At 32.9% G+C, this 20,691-nt stretch overlaps 1 protein-coding gene across 1 annotated transcript; it reads left to right on the top strand.

Annotated features, from left to right (window-relative positions):
• Positions 1–14,309: 14,309 nt before the first annotated feature.
• LOC113095291 (uncharacterized) lies at positions 14,310–17,122 on the top strand. Its single transcript, XM_026260867.1, has 4 exons — positions 14,310–14,398; positions 14,543–15,330; positions 16,465–16,818; positions 16,953–17,122. Exons 2-4 carry the CDS (start codon positions 15,228–15,230, stop codon positions 17,120–17,122), a joined length of 627 nt encoding a protein of 208 aa, XP_026116652.1. The 5' UTR covers positions 14,310–14,398; positions 14,543–15,227.
• Positions 17,123–20,691: the final 3,569 nt, after the last annotated feature.

The raw sequence follows: 20,691 nt of genomic DNA, 5'->3' as shown, positions 1-20,691 counted from the left end.
TAATTTCAGTTATTTATTACAATTGTTCTGAATGAGTTTTAGTATAGCTATTGTTGTATTCTGTGGATGGAGCAGCAGTCTGTAGGCGACACATGGTGGCGCTGTTTACTAGTGTGAGAATCAAGGCAGACCGGCTGTTTTCTCATTCCAGAAAACAATTACACAGTATGATTCACCTCTCTTCATCACTTTTAATTCAAAGAGGTGTCTTAGCAGAGTAACCGCAGCTGTGTTGTAGTTCACATTAACTATCTAGGGACATGTTTATTTTTTTATTTTATTTTTTGTTTTAATGTAGCTATCTTTTGTTTAAAAGTTTTATATGAAAGATATGTAAAATTGGGATCTTGCATGTGCGTGAATCGTGAAAGTATTTGTGTGCATGTGTGGGAGGAAAAGAGCTGGAGACAGAAAGGGTGTGATTTTCAGATTGATGATTCAGATGGGTTTCGCTGTCATTATAATTTAACCTGCTGTCTCTTCTTGTCTGCCTACAGCACCTACACAGTGTCACTCGTCTGCTCGTTTTCTCTGATCATTTTGACTGAGTTATTTAGAGCTGAATGTGGCTTTATACGTTTGCAGCACCTGCATATTCATTTCTTCTTTCCTGCTGGATAACTCACACTTGCACTTCATTTATTAACCATGCACACAAACCGACCCAACACACATTAAATTTACTAATTAGAGTAAAGTAGCATTTTACTCATAGACATACAGTAATCAGTCTGTCAAAACACACTTAATGTGCTTAATATCCAAAATTGATTAATGTATACCATAAAAATGATTTTGAACTAAGTATGTATTGGAGTATGTTTTGCAAGAAAATACTATTTATAGTATTATACTAGTTTTATTTTTGGGTGCACTGTTCCTTTAATGATTATTCCACGAGAGATTCAACAAAGAATGTAAAGTGTCCCAACCAGCCCTTGTCTCTCATCCTTTATCTGAACGTCAATCAGTGAAACGAATGAGGAAGAAAGAGAGACGTTTTAAGCAGAGCGATGAAGGTGATGATTATTGAAATGAACATGTTAGTATTCAAGTGAGGTGTAAGGGTGAGGGAAAATGAAGGAATTGCACAGGAGCGTCATTACCATTGATTTACTGATGATGAGAAAAGAGTGGAAAGTGAAGGATTGACAGGGAAACAAAATAAGTAATGTCCGATGAACTAAATCAGATAAACAAGTTTGTTTCCCTGTGGTTTGAGCTGCCAGTTTCCCCTGATGAAATATGACCCAAAGTTTTCAACGGCAGCAGATTTATCTTGCTGATAATTGTCTTTAGATTATAGATGTTTTTGGAGTGATTTATTGCAGACAGAAGGTCCCTGTAAACCCGGAGATTTTGTTAATATGCCTTTTGAATAAATTCATCCTATGTGTGTGTTTGACCCTGCAGTTGGGCACATGCCACACACACACACACACACACACACACACACACACACACACACACACACACACAGCTTAATCAAAGCCAGTCAAAGTTTGTTTTATTCACACAAACTTCAAAAGACACACAACTTTGACTTTGTATTTTCATTTATACACTTAATAATACTGGGTTTAATATATTAACATTAATGAATGCATTAGGTGTCATGAAATAACTATGAATTGTGGATTTAAAACATTTATTTTCTAGGGTAGTGTCTCGAATGTTCATTTATGCTGATATATTTTTTAAACATTAAAATTGTATAATAGGTTCATGTTTATGAACCAACATGAATTATCAATGAGCAGTAGTATATTTATAAATTAACATGAACCTAGATTAATAAATGCTGTAAAATTGTTGTTTAGTTTTAGTTAATCAAACCTACTGCATTAACTATTGTATTATAGTTGTTAGTGTTATCTAAATATTTTAATATAAATATTCGGATTTAATAAAACATGCCAAGTATTTAAAATATGGGTGTTGCAAGGAAATTAAATATTAATAACTATATAAAACATGCAAGCATATTTTTAAATAGATTTAAATACATTTTAAATATTATTATGCTTGGCTTTAAGACTTAGAATATAGAGGACACTTTATTTGGTAAAAGGTTACTATAAGGTTTAGTTAACATTGGTTAAGATTTTAAATTGTATATTAAGTTTAGATTGAATCAAACATGAATTCATTATGGACAGTAGTTTTTTAATGAAATAACATTAACATTTTAAATAAATGCATCAAAATGTTTATTGTTTATTGTTGACTATAAAAACCTAATGTTAATAATGTTAACAGTGTTACCTACTTTTATAAATGTCTGTATTTATTAAACAAAACACGCTTAATGTTTAAAATGTGGGTACAGCAGTGAAATTAAATATCACTATATAAAATATAAGAAAATTATTCTTTTATAATATATTTAAACATTTATTCTCGCTTTTAAGACTAATTATTTTTGAATATAGAAGACAATAAGGTTTCATTAAACATTAATGCATTAACTAATATTAATAAAGAGTGACCAACACATTTATTACAGTATTTTGTTTATATTAGTTAATAAAAGTAAATATGTTTATTGTTAGTCCATTAAATAGTAAAACAGATGAAACTTTCGATTTTTAATTATGCATTAGTAAATGTTGAAATTAACCGACTAAGATTAGTAGATTCTTTAGAAGTATTTTTATTGCTAATGCATGTTAACTAATGTTAGCAAATGGAATCATATTGTAAAGTGTTACCCATTTATCGTATGCTTTTCAGTGACAAAACTGTAACTTTATTTTAAGGAACTTGCAGCTGCTTTGCAATGACCCATGTTTGGCAAAAGACGGTGGTTTATTGTTGTTCACCCTCACATCACAGAATAAACCTCACACACACAGCAGGGAACTATGGGTAAAGTGTTCTTGATGAGACTGGTCAGTGTGAGCGTAGCAGCATTGCTGAGGATAACGAGTGTGTTGCTGAGACAGATATCCGGCCATTACACTCGAATTTTCAGGCATGAGGGATTTTCGTGCTCCATCATGTGCCACAGAAATGATTCAGCCATTTTTTTAGTGTCTGTTTCAAAGTGATGAAGAACAGTTGGTTAGCACTGGGAAGCATACGATTCATTTCAGTTAGTCGGTTTGTTTTGAACTGAAAAAGAGAAACAATTCAGTGATTTTTTTTTTTTATGTCATCTTTCACTAATGTTCTCAGAAACATAGTTTAGTTAAATGCTGCTGTTTGTGCTGTGAAACTGATAGATCATCACCGCATCCCACAATGCACTGCGATGTGCTCTTGTTGACCTTCCTTTTCCAGTACACCAAATAATATGAGCTGTTTTGTTCTCTATTTCGTTTCATTATTCAATTTCAAGGCCAAAAGTTTTTTTTTTTTTTTATCTGCAATTTTGATTTTCAGAAAATACTTCTATTATTAACTATTAATTAACTAAAATTAAATACAATATTTACAATTTGTAAGCTAATTTTTGTCACAGTGCTGGAAGATCTGTATGTTGACATTCTGAACCTGTATGTTGAGTATTCACCAACAGGGGGCACTGTTCTCCTGTCTTTGAATATGAAACCATTAACACATTAAAATCACCTTTCAGCTGCAAGAAGAACAAGCCTCTTTGGTTTCACTGATTATATTTCACATTCAGTTCACGACTCCATATACAATTCCACATTACGGGGAGTCGGTATAAGGTTTAATGGTCTTATCCACGTGCATACCCCTGAAATTGAATCAGTATTAAAAGCAGGAAAGAGTGAGCATCTTAAAGAAATAGATCTAGAGCTGTTATCAGGCTCTCAAAAGCAATGATAGTGGTGTTCACGTGATAATAATTGTTTAATGAGCAGTTTGCTCCTCTTCCTCTTCTTGTTTGAAAAATCTCAGTTTTAAAAGAATAGTTCATCCAAAAAACAAAATTTGCTGATGCTCACCCTCAGGCCATCCAAGATGCAAATGAGTTTTTACATAAGATTTGGAGAAATGTAGCATTCCATCACTTCCTCATCAATTGATGCTCAGCAGTGAATGGGTGCCGTCAGAATGAGAGACCAAACATCTGATAAAAACATCACAATAATCCACATCACTCCAGTCCATCAGTTAACATCTTGTGAAGTGGAAGGTTGTGAGTTTTTAAGAAACAATTACATCGTTAAGATCTTTCTAACTATTGCTTCTGGACAAAATATGAGTTCTCTATCCATAAATTGATTACTCCAGTGAAAAAGTTGTCTCAGCAGAATCAGGAGAAATTATGCACAGATCAAGCACCGTTTACAGGCAAAAAACAGTCCAAAACAGATTTTGATGTGAAAGGACAACAGGAGATTTTCAGTGCTGGCAGCTTTATTATGAATTATGAACTTACATTTTGGACAGAAGCGACAGTTTGAAGTTATAAATGTCTTGATAGATTTCTACAAACATGCAGCTATTCACTTCTCCAGATATGAACTGATGGACTGGAGTGCTGTGGATTCCTTGTGGACTATTGTGATGTTTTAATCAGCTGTTTGGACGGCACCCATTCAGTGCAGAGGATCCATTGGTGAGGAGGCGATACAATGCTACATTTCTCAAAATCTGAAGAAACAAACTCATCTACATCTTGGATGGCCTGAGGGTGAGTAAATGGGTGAAATACTGCTTTAATGTAATGTGAATGTGGAAGTTTCTGAGATGGATTAAAATCAAACTTACAAAGGAATGCATCCCAAAAGATTCTTTCCCTGTGGGACTTCATCAACAGCTGTGTGTGTGTGTGTGTGTGTGTGTGTGTGTGAGTGTGATTGCAGGATGTAAATCTGATATAAAGAACTATATTGTTCCACTTCGGTTAATTCTATATGTTCTATGTGTTAGATGTTGCTGAATATGCTGTATTAGTATCCATGACTACAGTAAGAGTCAGGTGATGTTGTGTTTGTAGCTGTTCAGTAATTAATATTATGACAGTAAAAGCAGTGCTAAGCAGGAATCTAAATCACCTTGTGGAGAACATCTGTGTGTGTGAGCTTAATGATATTTGTTATTCTTACTTTACTAGCACAGACACTGAGCGAGAGAGGAAATGAAAGTAAATGTGTTCATATCAAAGAGTTCAGCAGTTCAAAGGTGGAGGTTATAGAGGCGGGAAGTTCATTCAGACGGGCAACATCAGTCCTGTGCTGTAAAGGAATGACCTGTGTACACACTTCCTGTTTGAGACTTCTTAGAGATCTTCTAGCATTATTGTGATGAGTTTTGCATGGGCACGAAAAATGACATTAACATCTGTAGTTAGTCTAATGTTGTCCAAATAATTTAAGTTTGGCATTGACTCAAACATCTCTGTGGAGTTTCACATTGGGAATTAATGAAAATACACTTCGTTTTCCCAAGCTGATTTTCTTTTTCACGCAATGTCCTTCAAGGGAGACGTTCCCCCTAAAGTTGTGTGAATAATTTATAAGCAGATTCGCAAACAGCAGGACAGGGAAACAATTAAACAGGGTGAAAAGATGTGTACAAACAACCTAACATCAGCTTTTGAGCCCGTTTACACAATTCAAACATGAAACGGCATTCGCAACAAATTCAGCTTTGATATTCAGCATTCATTGAGAATTAATAGGACTTTAATTTGCACATTGTCATTTGATGAAGTTAAAACATGTAAGGCTGTGATATTACTGAATAAAATTATGAAATATCAATATTTCTTCTACCCACGGGTCCTTGATTACATCAGTAGAGAAAGTAATCCATTTTAATTTTATTTATAATTTTTTAAAATATTTTTATAGGAATGCACTTGAATCGTGCACAAATACATTTATTTTAGGGTAATTATAATTAACTTAAATTGAAACTTAAAACATTTTAAAACATTTTAGTTACTTGAAATGAAATTAACGTTAACTGAAAAAATAAAATAATAAATAAATAAAATAATAAATAAATAAATAAATAAATAAATAAATAAATATATTTATTTATTTATTTATTTATTTATTTATTTATTTCATTTCAGCTAGTTGCCAAAGAAACATTTCTCATTTTAATTCAGTTTAAAAATACCCAAAAATTTTAAACGAAATAAATTTTATAAAAACTAAAAGACAAAACTTACTTAAAATAATGAAATCAGACAACAAAAACTACTAAAACTAAAACTAAAACTTTAAAATAAAACATGAAAACAAAATATATATAAAAAACTGATTCAAAATATTAATAAACACTTCTATTTGAGATACTGTACTCTATTTTAGCATCTCACAAATACAAAAATAACGTGTATAAAAAATGTTGATTTCACAGTGATTTTAAAGACTATACATTTATTGAGACAAATTGAGATATATTTCCTGATGTCATTTTGGGAAAAGATTACGAAAAAAAACAACAACAACATTTTCTTCAGAATGAAAAATAATGAATTGTGTACAATATCAAATAAACAGGGTCTAGTTTGATGTCATGTTGACATAAAGAGCATGAATGTCTAAAACAGTGTCTGCAGCAATGTTTTGCTTTATTGATATTTAGCAAATGATATTTGCTTGATATTTATTTTGTTTTATTGATTACATTTAGCTCGGTCACTCTATATTTTTAAAAATATGCTCATCTCTGTTACCAGAATCTCAGTGAGAATCAGTGAGTGTTACAGTAACACATGATGGTTTGTCATATCCATAAGGCCTCTCAGAATGGATCTGAACTGAATTAAACGGTCTAGTCTTTGGGAGCACTCGAGCTGTGAGATGCGAGCTCAAATGCAGCGTCAGGCCTTGAAAGTGCTCAGCAAAAAAAACACAATTCAATTAGCCAACATTTAACTGCCATGATCAGACACCCAACACCCATGAAGCGTCTGAGGAATCCGTCTCCGTCTCTGGCGCTCTGGTTGCTAGGAGACAGTGTAAGAGCCTGCTACACATATATGTCTATATGAACGTTCTTGACTTGAAGATGAGATCATCGTCTTCTGCTTCTTCTCAAAGTTAAACTGCTGTGAGGTGCTGCATTGATGATTTCATGTCAGGATGCTGTTGTCATGTTCTTACAGGAAGCCCAAGGTTAAAAAAAGCATGGAAAGGCCATAATAATTTAATATAAGGTGTACAAGATGACAGGAAAAGATGATTTAATGCTCATAAACATAGAGTGGGGTTCAGAAGAATTGCATTGAAAATCCGCCATTTAAAAATCTGAAATTTAATTTAAGTTTAAGGATTCAGCAAAATTAAAAACTGAATAAGCAATCTTTCATACTGTCAGTCTTTCATCTATCAGTCTTTCATATTCAGTACTGTTTAAGTACATTTAACCCTTGCTGTGCTGAAAAACCTTTACCTAATTTGCTGTTCCTGGTCAAAAATAACCAGGCTTTTAAAAACAATTGCTTGAATACCTTTCAGTTAAACTATATTATCATCAAATCTTTCAATTAGCACAGGTTTTGTATTTGCTTTTGGAACTGATCGATCATCTGCCTTACTGATCTGAGATTATACACCTAAGGTTTTGAATCAGAAAAAAAAAAAACATAATTTGTGCAATATCCAATCACCTATATGATTAATCAATTCCAAAAAGAAATACAAAATCTGTGTGTTTTTGATGTTTTTGTTGTTGTTTTGGGAATTTAGTGAGTGAAAGGGCATTTTTTGGGCTTACAAAGCTGTCGGAAGCCACAGTCATGGTTTCAGATGGTACACAATGAGATATACACATCATGGTACTAAAATATAATCATATTCATATGGTTTAAATTGTTTTTCAATGTATATACTTTTTAAATGGTGAATTTTTTTTTTTTGAAAATTGTTAAAAGAATGTTTTCAATATTAATAAATGTTTCTTGAATATCAAATCAGCGTATTAGAATGACTTCTGGAGAATCACGCTGAAGACTGGAGTTATGATGCTGGAAATTCAGCTTTGCATCACAGGAATAAATTATAGTTTATAATATATTCAAATAGAAAGCAGTTATTTTAAACTCTAATAATATTTCACAATAATATTATTTTAACTGTAATAAATTCAGCCTTTTAATCAGAACTGGACTAACTGAAAACAACTGGAAATGAGTCTCCCTACAGCAACCTTCAGCTTGAAAGATTTTAAAAGACATACATAACAGATGATAGACAACCAAAAGCCCACTCAGTCACTGATGAACTTCCTGTTTAGCAAGATGTGGTTAGTGTCCACTTCCTGGCAAGTTTGTATCAAATGGATGAAGCTAAGATAAAACAATTTAGAGCTCGATCTGGATGGTCTTGTGGAATAAGTGTCAGTTTGAGGAAACAAATATTGGAATTAATTTAAATATATGCACAAATATGTTATAAGTTGTCATAAAATCATATATCGAATTTGTTGTTTAAATGCTGTTCGTTCACAGCATCGTTTTCTCTTCGGTCGATAACTAACTCATATAATTCAGGATATCATGCATCTGCTATTTTATTTAAGCAGTAATGGTCAAGCCAGCACTCATTCTTCATCACTGGTGCATCAGTGCACACAGCAGTGCTGAAGGACCAGAACCAAAGCAAACTCTGCAGATGACTTCATTAACACGCAAAGACTGCAGACAGGAGAGCATAATGTGTTTCAATGAAGTGCCCAGCATGCATTTAGAGCCATTCTGGAGGTCAACGTTAAGAATGTCAGTTAGTTAAACTGATATGTTGAACTTTACAGGACACTAAAATATCATCATTACGTTTGCAAACTACCTTTGCATCCATTTATTGTGTCATGCTTATTTTGCATAGTTTAATTGCACTGTAAAGTACTGCAAAACATATTCCATCAACATCAGAATGATTAGTTATAAAATACATAGTTTATATTTTTTTACTTTTATTTTTTAATCTGATGTTAAACTTTTTTTTAATCAAATCAAATCAAAGCAGTAGTGCTGAGTTACACAGCAGTTTATTGTAAGAACTGGGTAAAGTTAGATCCAGTTTGAGAATACTGAGAACAACAAACGGTGTTGTTGGTTAACGATGATCTACCAGATTCTTCACACTTCACCTTTACCTAGTAGACAGAAGTGAAATAGAGGGTGCAGATTGCGTCAGATAAAGCTTTGGGCACACGGACACTGAGGAAGTCATGATCAGTGTTTTAATGTGAGCGAGTGTGACAGTTAGTTGGATTTGTGAATAAACGCTTCGAAATGAAGCTCTATTGCCCTCTGATCTCTGGGCTCCTTTTGTCCTTCATTTTCTTCAGAGGTAAGAGCCACATCGAGTCTACACACCTGCTCAAAATACTAGTTAGTTTAATAATTTTGTGTCTCTTTTTTATTATCTTGGGTTTAAGGTGTCTTTGTTAAGGTAGCGTTTATCATTTGTTATGTTACCCTGATGGCATTTTGACTTTGTGATCTGTCTATACATGTTAATTAGTCATAATTCATGCAAAGTCATTTTTTTTTATATTACATACTGCCTTCTGTTTATCATATGTTTTTGGTAACACTTTAAAGTATCAGTTAAATACATTAAAATGAACTGATAATGAACAACACTTCTGCAGCATTTATTAATCTTAGCTAATGTTAATTCCAACATTTACTAATGCATTATTCAATTAAATTAAATTAAATTTAGGAATTAGGCAGACGCTGTTATCCAAAGCGATATACAGTGCATTCAGGCTATCAATTTTTACGTCATGTGTTCCAGTACTCTACCAATTGAGCTACAGGAACATTATTAAAAATATTATTATATTATTAAAAATATTATTAAAAATCAAAAGCTGTGCTTGTTCACATGCACTGAGAATTAGCATTAACTATCAAGTGTAGTTAGGTTTTGTTGGCTTTGAATGTATCTAAATGAATTGTATTCACATTTGGACTGCCTGTCCAAAAAAATAAAAATAAATGTCACACTCTCTAGTATGTCATTGGCTCCCCTTTAGCTTTGATAACAGTGTGCATTCATCATGGCATTGTTTTGACAACCTTATACAACATCACAGTGTTTATTTCCATCAGGAGTTGTTCATTTTTGGGTGATATCTGTTATTGAGAGTTGGAAAGTCAAACCACTCTGAAAAGTCGACTATGGCACATCCTAAAAACTTTCAATATGTTCAAGTTCAGGACCCTTTGGTGGCCAGTTTATATATGAAAATGATTCCTCATGCTTACTGAACCAGTTTTTCACAATTTGAGCCTGATAAATCATCATTTTCATCCTGAAATATGGACATTGTCTTCCAACATGGCTGTTTTAGAAATGAAAAGTTATGCACTGAATTGGTCATGGTTAGAATATTTGCAAACACATAACATGCCAGAAATGTATTAATCACTGCAATAATAATCCAAGCCGAGACTCTAAAGTATTTGCTCATTTAAATCCAAACATTGACTTGTTTTTTGGCCAGGCAATGAATTATATACTGCTAGTATTAGGAAGATATTGATATTTCTGTTTTACAATTTACAGTAGCAGTACAGTGTTTTGTTATTAATAAACTAGGGCTAATTTATGGAACATAATTGCGTTATATGCTCCAATCACATCTCTAGTTCACTTTTCATCCAATACTAAGACAAACTTTATTGTACTGTAAGCTTCTGTAGAGGTTCCTACAGCAAAAAATTTTTCTAAATATCAAATGTAGTCAGAAATATTGATCATGAATGAATGCTAATGTTAAAGGTTTGTTTATCAATTCTTTCATAGGTTTCAGTCAATATCTCTGTGTTTCAGAGGGTAAACAGAATTGTCTATAAAATTGCTGAATAATTTTCTGGCAAAAAAAATTATCAGTACACATATTTTTGTTTTGTTTTGCGTTGTCTTAAATAGTCACTGTTTGAGTAACAGAAAAGTCCTCAAAGCCACAAGATAATAAAAGAAAACGTTGATGTGTTTTGTGTGTGTTTATCTTTTCTCACAGATTCAAGTGAGGATCTGTCTGTGATTCAGAGTCCATCCAGCATCACTGTGAATGAAGGACAATCTGCTCGAATCAGCTGCTGCTGGAATGAAACCATACAGAATGTTAAAGTTGCTTGGTACATCAAAGATACAAAACAAAAGCAGGATACCCAAGAACATACAACACAGAACTGCACAGCTCTGAACCTCACAAACATACTTAAAAATGCTTAAGGTCATTATGTTTGTGAAGTGACTAAAGACATACCATTCCTGCATAGGAAGAATGGTAGTGGAACAGTCATAACTGTCAGTGACAATCTAGTAGAAACGACAACAACTGGTAAGTTATTAAAAAGCTAAAAGACAACCATTACTCATTCAGATCATCTGCTGCTGGAATAAAAGTAGTCTGGAAGTAAACGTGCCTTTTATTCTAAAATTCCCAAATAAATAAAATGTAGGTGGTTATGTTTGTAAAGTGATTAATAATAATAATAATAATTTGTCTGAATGCACTGTAAGTGGCTTTGGGTAAAAGTGTCTGCTAATTCAAAAATGTATTTAAATGTATCTCAAAGCACTGAACAAAAACAAATAATACACTGTATAAAATAATACAACAAGCAAAAATATGAAAAGAAATACAAATCAAAACAACAACAAATAAAACAATTTTAAAAATAAATAATAAATTTTTTAATTAAAAGCTACCCCCCCCCCAATTTTATTATTTTTTTTTTTTAAATTCTAAGAGTTTTAGCTTGCCTTATCTTAAAGAATTCCACAGTTTTGGAGCTAATGAAGAAAAATCTCACATCAATCTTAAACAAGTTAATGGAACATTTAAACGGCCAGTTTCAGATGAGCAAAGGTCATGTGTTGAAGTAGAAGGAATTAAAAGCTCAGACAAATATTGAGGTGCCAACCCATGCAAAGCCTTGTAAGTAAGCATCAAAATGTTAAAATCAACCCTAAAACTAACAGGGAGCCAATGTGTTAATCAACCTCTCAGCAACAGGAAAAGACAGCATTGAACGTAGTCTGGCAATATTTCTAAGATGAAAAAAATAAAAAATGAGGAAATCAAAACATCACTGTATGCTCATTCATTCAGCAACTGAGATCGTTTCACAATTCTAATCCAATAAAATTGGTGTTGCTGTTGGAAGACATGCAACATAATGTAATTTAAGCAATATCAGATTTTAAGACTGTTGCATAAAGAGATAATCCAATTTATCTGCTGTGTTACAGTCAATGTTCACACACTTTCAAACCCGGCAGGGGGTGAGTATAACATGTTACTGAAAACATATTGTTCTGTGTAGAAGTTAGTCCGTGTTGTCTGGATGTGTTGAGTCAGGGATCATGTGGATGATTTGGGTTTCTCAATGTTTTTTTGTCAGTCTCTGTTGTCTGTGTCTAATAAAAGTGCATAATATGTTAATAATATTTTAAATGTATAATAGTTTCCTAATTTAATAATCGTCATTATAATTTCTCATTAAAGTAAAACCAGATGTCCAGACAAATCCAGAAGGTGAGAACTATCATTATTTGGATCCTAAAATTAAGATTTAATATGAATATTGATGCTTTTTATCTTAGATGTAAAAGTTCAATGTACAGTAATTTGTTAATCTAAAGGAACTGGTTTTTCATTTGTACAGTCTAGGTACAAATGTAAGGTACCTTTTCAAAAGGTGCACCTTATTTACCTCCAAAGGTTGAAGATTGGTTCCTTAAAGTTTCATATTAATACTTTTTGAAAAGGAACCACCCCAGTGACAGCTTGTTTACCTTTTTTCTGATAGTATAGAAACATCAATGATGAACCCAAACCCAATTTTTTATTAATTTTTTAAAGGATTATAAGGCTAAAAATCAGTTGAAACTGTCTTCATATCTGTGATCTACCATGGTTACAAAATCAGTTAAGATTTGATAATCGTCTAGTGACTCCCAGGCCTGAGTTAGGCTTTCCTCTTTTGTAGAATTCCCTTAAATTCTCTCATAAAAGTAGGATGTGCATCAAATAAACTACAAAGACTCTTGAGTAGGTTCTATGTTTTTGTAAAATTTCTTAAAAAGATTAATTGTTTTCTACAGGTAGTTCGCGGGATGTTGTACTCATATATATTTTCAGAAGTCTGCCCTTCATCTGTCTGCTGGTGGCGTTCTTTTACCTAAACAGGGACAAAAAACAAGTCACAGCGTCAAGACCAGGTTACTGTTCAACACAAACTTCACAATATACTTTAGCAGTTTGTTTAGTCTTTAACCAAACAGACCAGCTCTGTGATGAAGAATTTAATTCAAACTTAATTACAACATTTATTCTGAAACAAAAAATAAATGTGAAAACTGATAAAGGTACAGTATAATTAACACCTTTCATGGTTATCAAATGCATCCTAAGAATCCCAGAATTCCAGAATGCTTTCCAATGATTAAACAAAAATCCCAGATGATGCAAGAATAATGCTCAAAAGATGATGATTAGAAACATAATTCATGCAAAAACAATCAATAAAGATAATTAATGTCACAATTTAACAACCTCTGAGTTCTTATCTTGAAAGGTCTACTGTTAATTACAAATACATTTCATTACAGACATATTTAATAAGATTTATTATTAATAATACTATTTTTTTCTGAAATACTTGACAGAATATTCAGATTTTTAAAACCAAAGCAGTGGTGTATGAATTTGTGGCTAGAGGTCAGTTTCTAACAATATCTCAGACAGTTTGTTGTCATGCATGAGCACTAATAGTATATTTTTGTCTCTGTGTTATGACAAAGTGTGGTAAATTAAAAATACTGTTTTGTACCACAGAACAGAAGTAGTTAAAAGAAAAGTTCACCCAAAAAATAAAAATCATGAAAATGTGCTCATCCTCAGACTTTCAAAGATGTAGAGATGTAACTCTTCTTCAAAACAGATTAGGAAATAATTAGCATTACAGTGAATGGGTGCCATCAGAATGAGAGTTCAAACATCACAATAATTCACAAGTAATCCACATGTCTCCAGACCAACAGTTAATGTCTTGTAAAGTGAAAAGCTGTGTATTATGAGAAATAAGTCCAGTATTTATGCACTTGAACTGAAAAGTCCATAATCCATAATAATGTTTCCTTCAAAAGTCCATCACCTGTTGTCTTCTCACATCAAAACCCACCAATACATTTGTTTATAACTGTTTTGGACTGTTTTCACTTGTAAACGTTGCTTGATTTGTGCAGATTTCTCTCCTGACTTTTTAACTGGAGAAATCATTATTTCAGATAGAGGACTTTATGGATAGAAGTAAAAATATCTTAATGATAGATTTATTTGTTAGAAACATTCATCTTTTCGCTTCACAAGTCATTAATTGATGGACTGGAGTGTGGTGTGATGTTTTTATCAGCTGTTTGGACTCTCATTCTGACGGCACCCATTCACTGCAGGGGATCCACTGGTGAGCAATCACTACATCTTAGATGGCTTGTGGGTGAGTCAATTTTCATCACATTTTGAGTTTTTCCTCAAACTGTTTGTTCAAAGTAAACGTTAATTCCCTTAGATTCGATTTTAATAAGTAACTTAATTCTTTCTTTCTTTCTTTCTTTCTTTCTTTCTTTTCAATCTGAAACAGTGGAGCATGCTGTAGAGTCAGGAGAAAGACCAGATGAAGACCTGGAAGCTGGAGAGACACAGAGGAGTGAAACTGAAGAGGCTAAACGAAGTGTGAATGTTCCTGAACAAGAGAAAAAGATGGTTGTTAACAACCAGAAACCTGAGGTTACTGCTACAACAGAAGAAGAAAAAGATGAAGAAAAACAGATTGATGTAGTTGTAGACACTGAACGAGGCACATCTCCAATGCATGATGATGAAAAAAACAAGATTGAATCTGTTGTGAACACTGATAAGAAGCCACATCTAATGACTGATGCTGAAGAAGTGACTGTTTCTGTTCTGGGCGGCATTGTTTCAGCTCTGTGACACACACAGGAAATGGTGTTATGGGTGTGTTGTTCAGGCCTATGATGCCACTTCCTGCGTAATTGCCTGTTTGCAGACTCATAATGGATTTGCATTGATTTACACTGAATTCTAAAAGTAGATGAAATACTGTATAATATGTATTGTGCGTGCATGAATCTTTTAGTCTGATTGTATGTATTGTGGGATTGTGTATATGATTGTTTATCTGTGTCTTTGGTAAATCGAAAGCGAGATCAGTGTTGTGGTTTAGGCTTCGCTGTGACAAAATTAGTTGCGTTGGGAGGGGGTGAAATTCTGCGAGTACGAGAGTGTCATGCGTGTGAAAGGTTGTGATGTGGGAGGAAAGTAGAGTCCAGATTCTCTACAGATGCTCAGAAATGAAGTGTTCCTCCAGACTCCTGTGTGGACTCCTCGTGTCATACCTTTGTTTCAGAGGTAAGTGCCACTCGAAACTCCTTCCTGAATGAAAACCTAGCACAGATGCTCCAGGAGACTGTTCTGTATAGTACAAAATCAAGCAAATCAACTGTCTGCAGAGCTGTGAGAGGATGCTCATCAGGAGACATTTTTTGTAGCATTTTGGACTATTTTAATAAACACTTCTGAAGAGTTGTCTAGTTGTATAATTAGAGCATATGGTTATTTTTTTCTGCCATGTTGTTGATCGATTTAGAAAAATCATTATTCTTTGTTGTCGTTATTTAAACATATGTTTTATAAGGTAGAGCTATATAATAAATTAAAAGGTACTATTACTACTAAGAAAGGTGGAAGATTTTCTCATAAATTGTTAAAAAAAAAAAATTTTAAACTAGCTAAGTCACTCGGTAACTTTTGTAGGCATAAACAGAACATACTGTGAACAACAAGCGGCCTACTTTGACTTGATTAGACTAATGTGATCTGTTAGAGCTTTTATAAGAGATAGACATCGTGGTCTTTATATTTTTTCACAATTATCACCCATTATTTTTGACATCATTTAAAAACAATTTTGTTACAATGTTCTTTTCTTTTTTCACACCATGATATGGTTTTATTTCAGATTCTCACCAGCGGTTTTGCACCATCGTGACAGGCTTTTTTAATTTTTAAAGAGATGTTTTCTTATAGTGGGTCTCAACAAACTTATCAAAATTCTCAATAACAAAATTCTCAATAACAGATATTATTGAATCTTTTAATTTTTAAGAATTCAATATTTAAATTTTTTTTACAATTTTTTTTTGTTTTTACATATTATATGTATGTATTTCTTGTTTTTTCTACAATGTTAAATGCACTGTTAATAAGAAAGAAATCCTTTAAAATAGGGCAAGTATTTTTTTTTTATGCATGTTTTACCTGTATTTTAAATTATGGACTTCATTGCGTTATGTTTTATGGTTAACGGAAATATCTGTAAAATTGCTGAATAATGTCCTAGTAAAAAAAAAGAAAAGACCAGTACCAGTTTTTATTTTTTTATTTTTAAATACTAACAGTTTGAGTAACAGAAAAGTCTTCAAAGCCACAAGATAATAAAAGAAAACGTTGATGTGTTTTGTGTGTGTTAATCTTTTCTCACAGATTCAAGTGAGGATCTGTCTGTGATTCAGAGTCCATCCAGCATCACTGTGAATGAAGGACAATCTGCTCGAATCAGCTGCTGCTGGAATGAAACCATACAGAATGTTAAAGTTGCTTGGTACTTCAAAAATACAAAACAAAAGCAGGATACTCAAGAACATACAACACAGAACTGTACAGTTCTGAACCTCATAAACATACTTAAAAATGCTTCAGGTCATTATGTTTGTGAAGTGACTAAAGACATACCATTCCTGGTTCATGAGAATGGTAGTGGAACAGTCATAACTGTCAATGACAATCTAGTAGAAACAACATATGTCAATGGCATACTAGATAACAAAACGGTGACTGGTAAGATTTTTCCTTCACAATATAATTTTTTACTACAAATCCCAATAAAATTACAAATACTAAAATACCACCATTATTAAAATCATACAACATAATTTCAGTTCAACTAATTCAGTCTATTTCTTCTGTTGAAGTTTCTGACCCGTCTCAACCTACTCAGAGTCCACACAGTGCATCAGACGCTTCAACATTATTGCTGCCTCTGTCTCTGGCTGCTGCCATCGGCCTGCTGACCTTCTGCTTGGTCTTCAGTCTGTTCAAGATGAGAAACTCCTGTAAAAAATCAGGTACACTTCAATACTGAGACTCATTACTGGTGTGTTTGTGCTGCTGCGCTGTTTTAATCGTCTGCGGTATTGCTGTACTTTTGCAAAGCTTAGACTCATTAAAAGTTCCTTAAGAATTATAAGGCTTTTTACACCAGTTATTCCCAGTTCAATACTATAATCACAGCCAGTGTGTCTATTTATTATTCATTCACGGATTGGACGAATTGGACATTTTCTTCAGCTGACTAAACAACAGCACCACTCAAAAACAAATAAAAAACATTAAAAATAAAAATACAAAACTTACACTGACTAACAGTACAGTGAATGATGCAAGTTCATGTAATATGAAAAATCATGTAACTTATGTCACAAAGTTGCTGTGTGAGCAGGTCTTTCATGTCAAAACTTGTCAGATTTTGTAGCGTGTGGCCCCCTGCACAGGAAGTGCAACTGTTGAGCTCATTTAAACATATTTAATGTTACTTTGTAAAAGGAACAGTTATTATTCTAATAAATAAATAAAAAAAACATTGCAACAAAAATTCCCAAATATTACTTTTAAAATAGTATATTTTTATATAATATAAAAATATATTATATTTTCAAATATTTGTATATATGTGTAGAATATAGATATAAATATAGAATATATAAATTGTATCTGACTTAAATTTTATTTTATTTTTATGTAAAATATATATATATATATATATGTTACATTGTTATTTTTTGCAGTCATGCATTAGTAAAAATAGTTTTAAATAATGGGCTGCAAGTCGCATGAGTTCTTTCTGAATGGATCACTAACAGCATGAAAATCAATGTTTTTCTATGCAATTAATAAATAATACATTTACAAAATTGTCAGTTTTCCTATTCTGACAATGTCATATTAATAATGTTCATATTGTAGGCCAGTGCAGTCTGTATTAATATTAATTTTACAAATAATATATTATATTTGCATTTATAATTTTACTTAATATATTTCTACAATATTTCATCTGGTTTCTGAAGTGGTGCCATTGCTCGAGTTACTTGCATTAATATTTCAGTTGGCTGTGTCTCACACACTCCTGCAGGTGTTTTTTGTTGTCTGGATATAGCTTCCATGCAATGACTTTAACATCTCTGGATATAAGCAATGCTACTTATAGTATTGACAGCTTTGTTGGTTTATAACGGGAACAGTATATTTTTGTTTTGTCACATTGCCCACTTGCAGGGTAGACATGTTGTCATGCATACTGCATAGACTTCTGTGGCTTATTCGGCAGCGTAAGCTGTCTGGTTCTGTGTCATAAAAATTAAAAAAAGAAAAATAAAAAGTATGGTTTGAAAGGCATGCCTTTTAATTCTGCTTAAAAAATGCAATCAGTTTTGGAGATGAGAGAAGTCTGGTATTCATTAACCTACACAAACATATTTACTAGATTAAAAAATCTATAATAAAAAATCTGGTTTAAAAGATTATGCATGGTTTTGAACTGTCATCATAGATATTTGGATGTAGCCCTTAATCTCAATGTCTGTATCTTACTTCAGAGCGAGTAGTCATTCACCAGACACCCAACAGTGAAGGTGAGGAGCATGAGCACATGGAGGAAGAGAACGGTAGCACAGGCTCCTCTCGAGGATCCCTCCAATGGGTAAGTCAGCTCCGACCTCATGAGAAGTTTAAATAATCGGTATAAAATGGCAAAATTATATGTTTTGTGTCATGCAAAAACATACAACTCCTACCGTAGTCTATCTATAAAGCCTAAACATGTTTGTAGCAGAACTATTTGTTAAACTAATTTGTTTTCATGAATGTGTTGGTTGGTTTCTAAACACACCCATGGCGCCAAATGTTGGTTTGGCTCTGTTTGAAATTGAATACTAGCTTACTGCATGCTGAAAATTATATCTTGTGTATTATTTTGTAAAAAAACTCAAAGGTGTAAGCAAAGAAAATAGCATAGAAAAAATATTGCACCAGACTTTAGACCTGGTTTGAGTTGATCTAAGGTGCAATCTATTTTCAGTTCCTCAAAATCACAAAATATACACCTCTTTCTAAGACCAGCGCGGGTGCACAAATGGGTGCAAATGCATTTGTTATTTGAACAGCACAGCGCACTCACATTGCGGCACTAATATAAGGTTATTTTGCATTTTTATTGTAATAAAATAAAATAAAATAATAACCTTTTAGCTTTAGTCGACACATGGCTGACCGTTAATGTTGAAATAGTTGTAATAACGTCAGCTGTAGTTTCAACATTGAAAATTTTTTTTTTAAATAACATTTAATGCTAAATGGTTATAAAAAGGTTGTCAAAATACTTATAAGCCAGGCTGAAATTCATTCTGTCAAAAAAGTGTTGAAACAATGTCGCAAATCAACATTAATTCAACAAAATCAAAAAGTGATTCAACCTTGATCCATAAAATTGGTTCACCTGTGTATTAACATTAAAAAAGACATCTGGGAGTGTGTTCTGTATTATTTACATTTTGGGAAATGTAGTAGGTCATTTGAATTATTCATACATATGCATATGAAGATTTGCATAATGCAAATTCCAAAACAGATGAAGGACCCTTGACCCAAATCAACAATAATGCATTGCAATACAGGGCACAATAAAATGTGTTTCAAGTAGACACAAGTAGCTTGCTATATCTTTATCTTCTGAATTAAAAATGTTATAGCTCTGGATTGTTTTGCTTCCCACATAATTGTATGATGTCATAAAGCACAATTTCTGAGCAACATCGGCAGTTCCACTGTGAGAGCATGCGGTGGGATCTCACTGACACGCTTCTGAGCCTTATTTTGTGTCAAATCTGCTCTTTTGTATCACGTCTCTTTAAATTCTCTAGGATTCTGATGAAAATATTCTCTCTCTCTTTCTCTCTCTACAGTATCAAGTGCCTGTTTACTGGTCTTACTTTGATCTACAGAAGGGTGAAGACGAGTGACAACCAGAAAATAAAGACAAACTTGATGTTCAGTTCATTGGATTGCATTTTGCATTCTCTCTCTCATTTTTGTAAATAGAGGAAGCGATTTTAATCTTCAGATGCTAGAACCCCTCGGTTGAAGCTCTTGATTGTGGTAGCAGATGTTAATCCTTTTTTTTTGTATAGAAGCTCTTTTGATTGTTTTATTCTTATTTTAAAAAAAATCATCTTCTTTTTTTTATGAGACTTTCTTTAATTAAAGTTAAGATGTGTCATACTTACACGCATGAAAAACTACTTGTATTTCATGCCCAGACAGATGCAAAAAATTTTGTAATAAAGAGTTTTATGCTGTACAGATGCCTTGCAGATTTCTTAGAAATGTTTCTAAGGCTTGATTCTGAAACATTCATACTGTGGTTTCTTTTGCCATTTAAAAGAAAAGTCTGTAAAACCATTGACTATGATTCTTGTGTACGTGAGACAGAGGAGACTGAGGTAGATGTTGAGTTACAGGGTGGAAACTGTGATGGTATTGACAGGTCAATGGCAGGAAATGGAATCTGCAGTGCATCTGGTTTCCTTTGACCTTATTTTCAACATGATGCACTTGTGGGTACTTCTGTTGACCAAACAAACAAAGCAACAAGTA

This window comes from Carassius auratus, unplaced genomic scaffold, assembly GCF_003368295.1.
Source record: "Carassius auratus strain Wakin unplaced genomic scaffold, ASM336829v1 scaf_tig00215652, whole genome shotgun sequence".
Taxonomy (NCBI): Eukaryota; Metazoa; Chordata; class Actinopteri; order Cypriniformes; family Cyprinidae; genus Carassius; species Carassius auratus.
This window is presented reverse-complemented; position numbering and strand designations above follow the sequence as displayed.

Bases quoted from the DNA above. Each gene is read 5' to 3' on its own strand.
- LOC113095291 (XM_026260867.1), top strand. From the start codon at position 15,228: ATGTGGGAGGAAAGTAGAGTCCAGATTCTCTACAGATGCTCAGAAATG. The intron at 15,331-16,464 runs GTAAGTGCCACT...CTTTTCTCACAG, and splicing joins GTCATACCTTTGTTTCAGAG to ATTCAAGTGAGGATCTGTCT. The intron at 16,819-16,952 runs GTAAGATTTTTC...CTTCTGTTGAAG, and splicing joins AGATAACAAAACGGTGACTG to TTTCTGACCCGTCTCAACCT.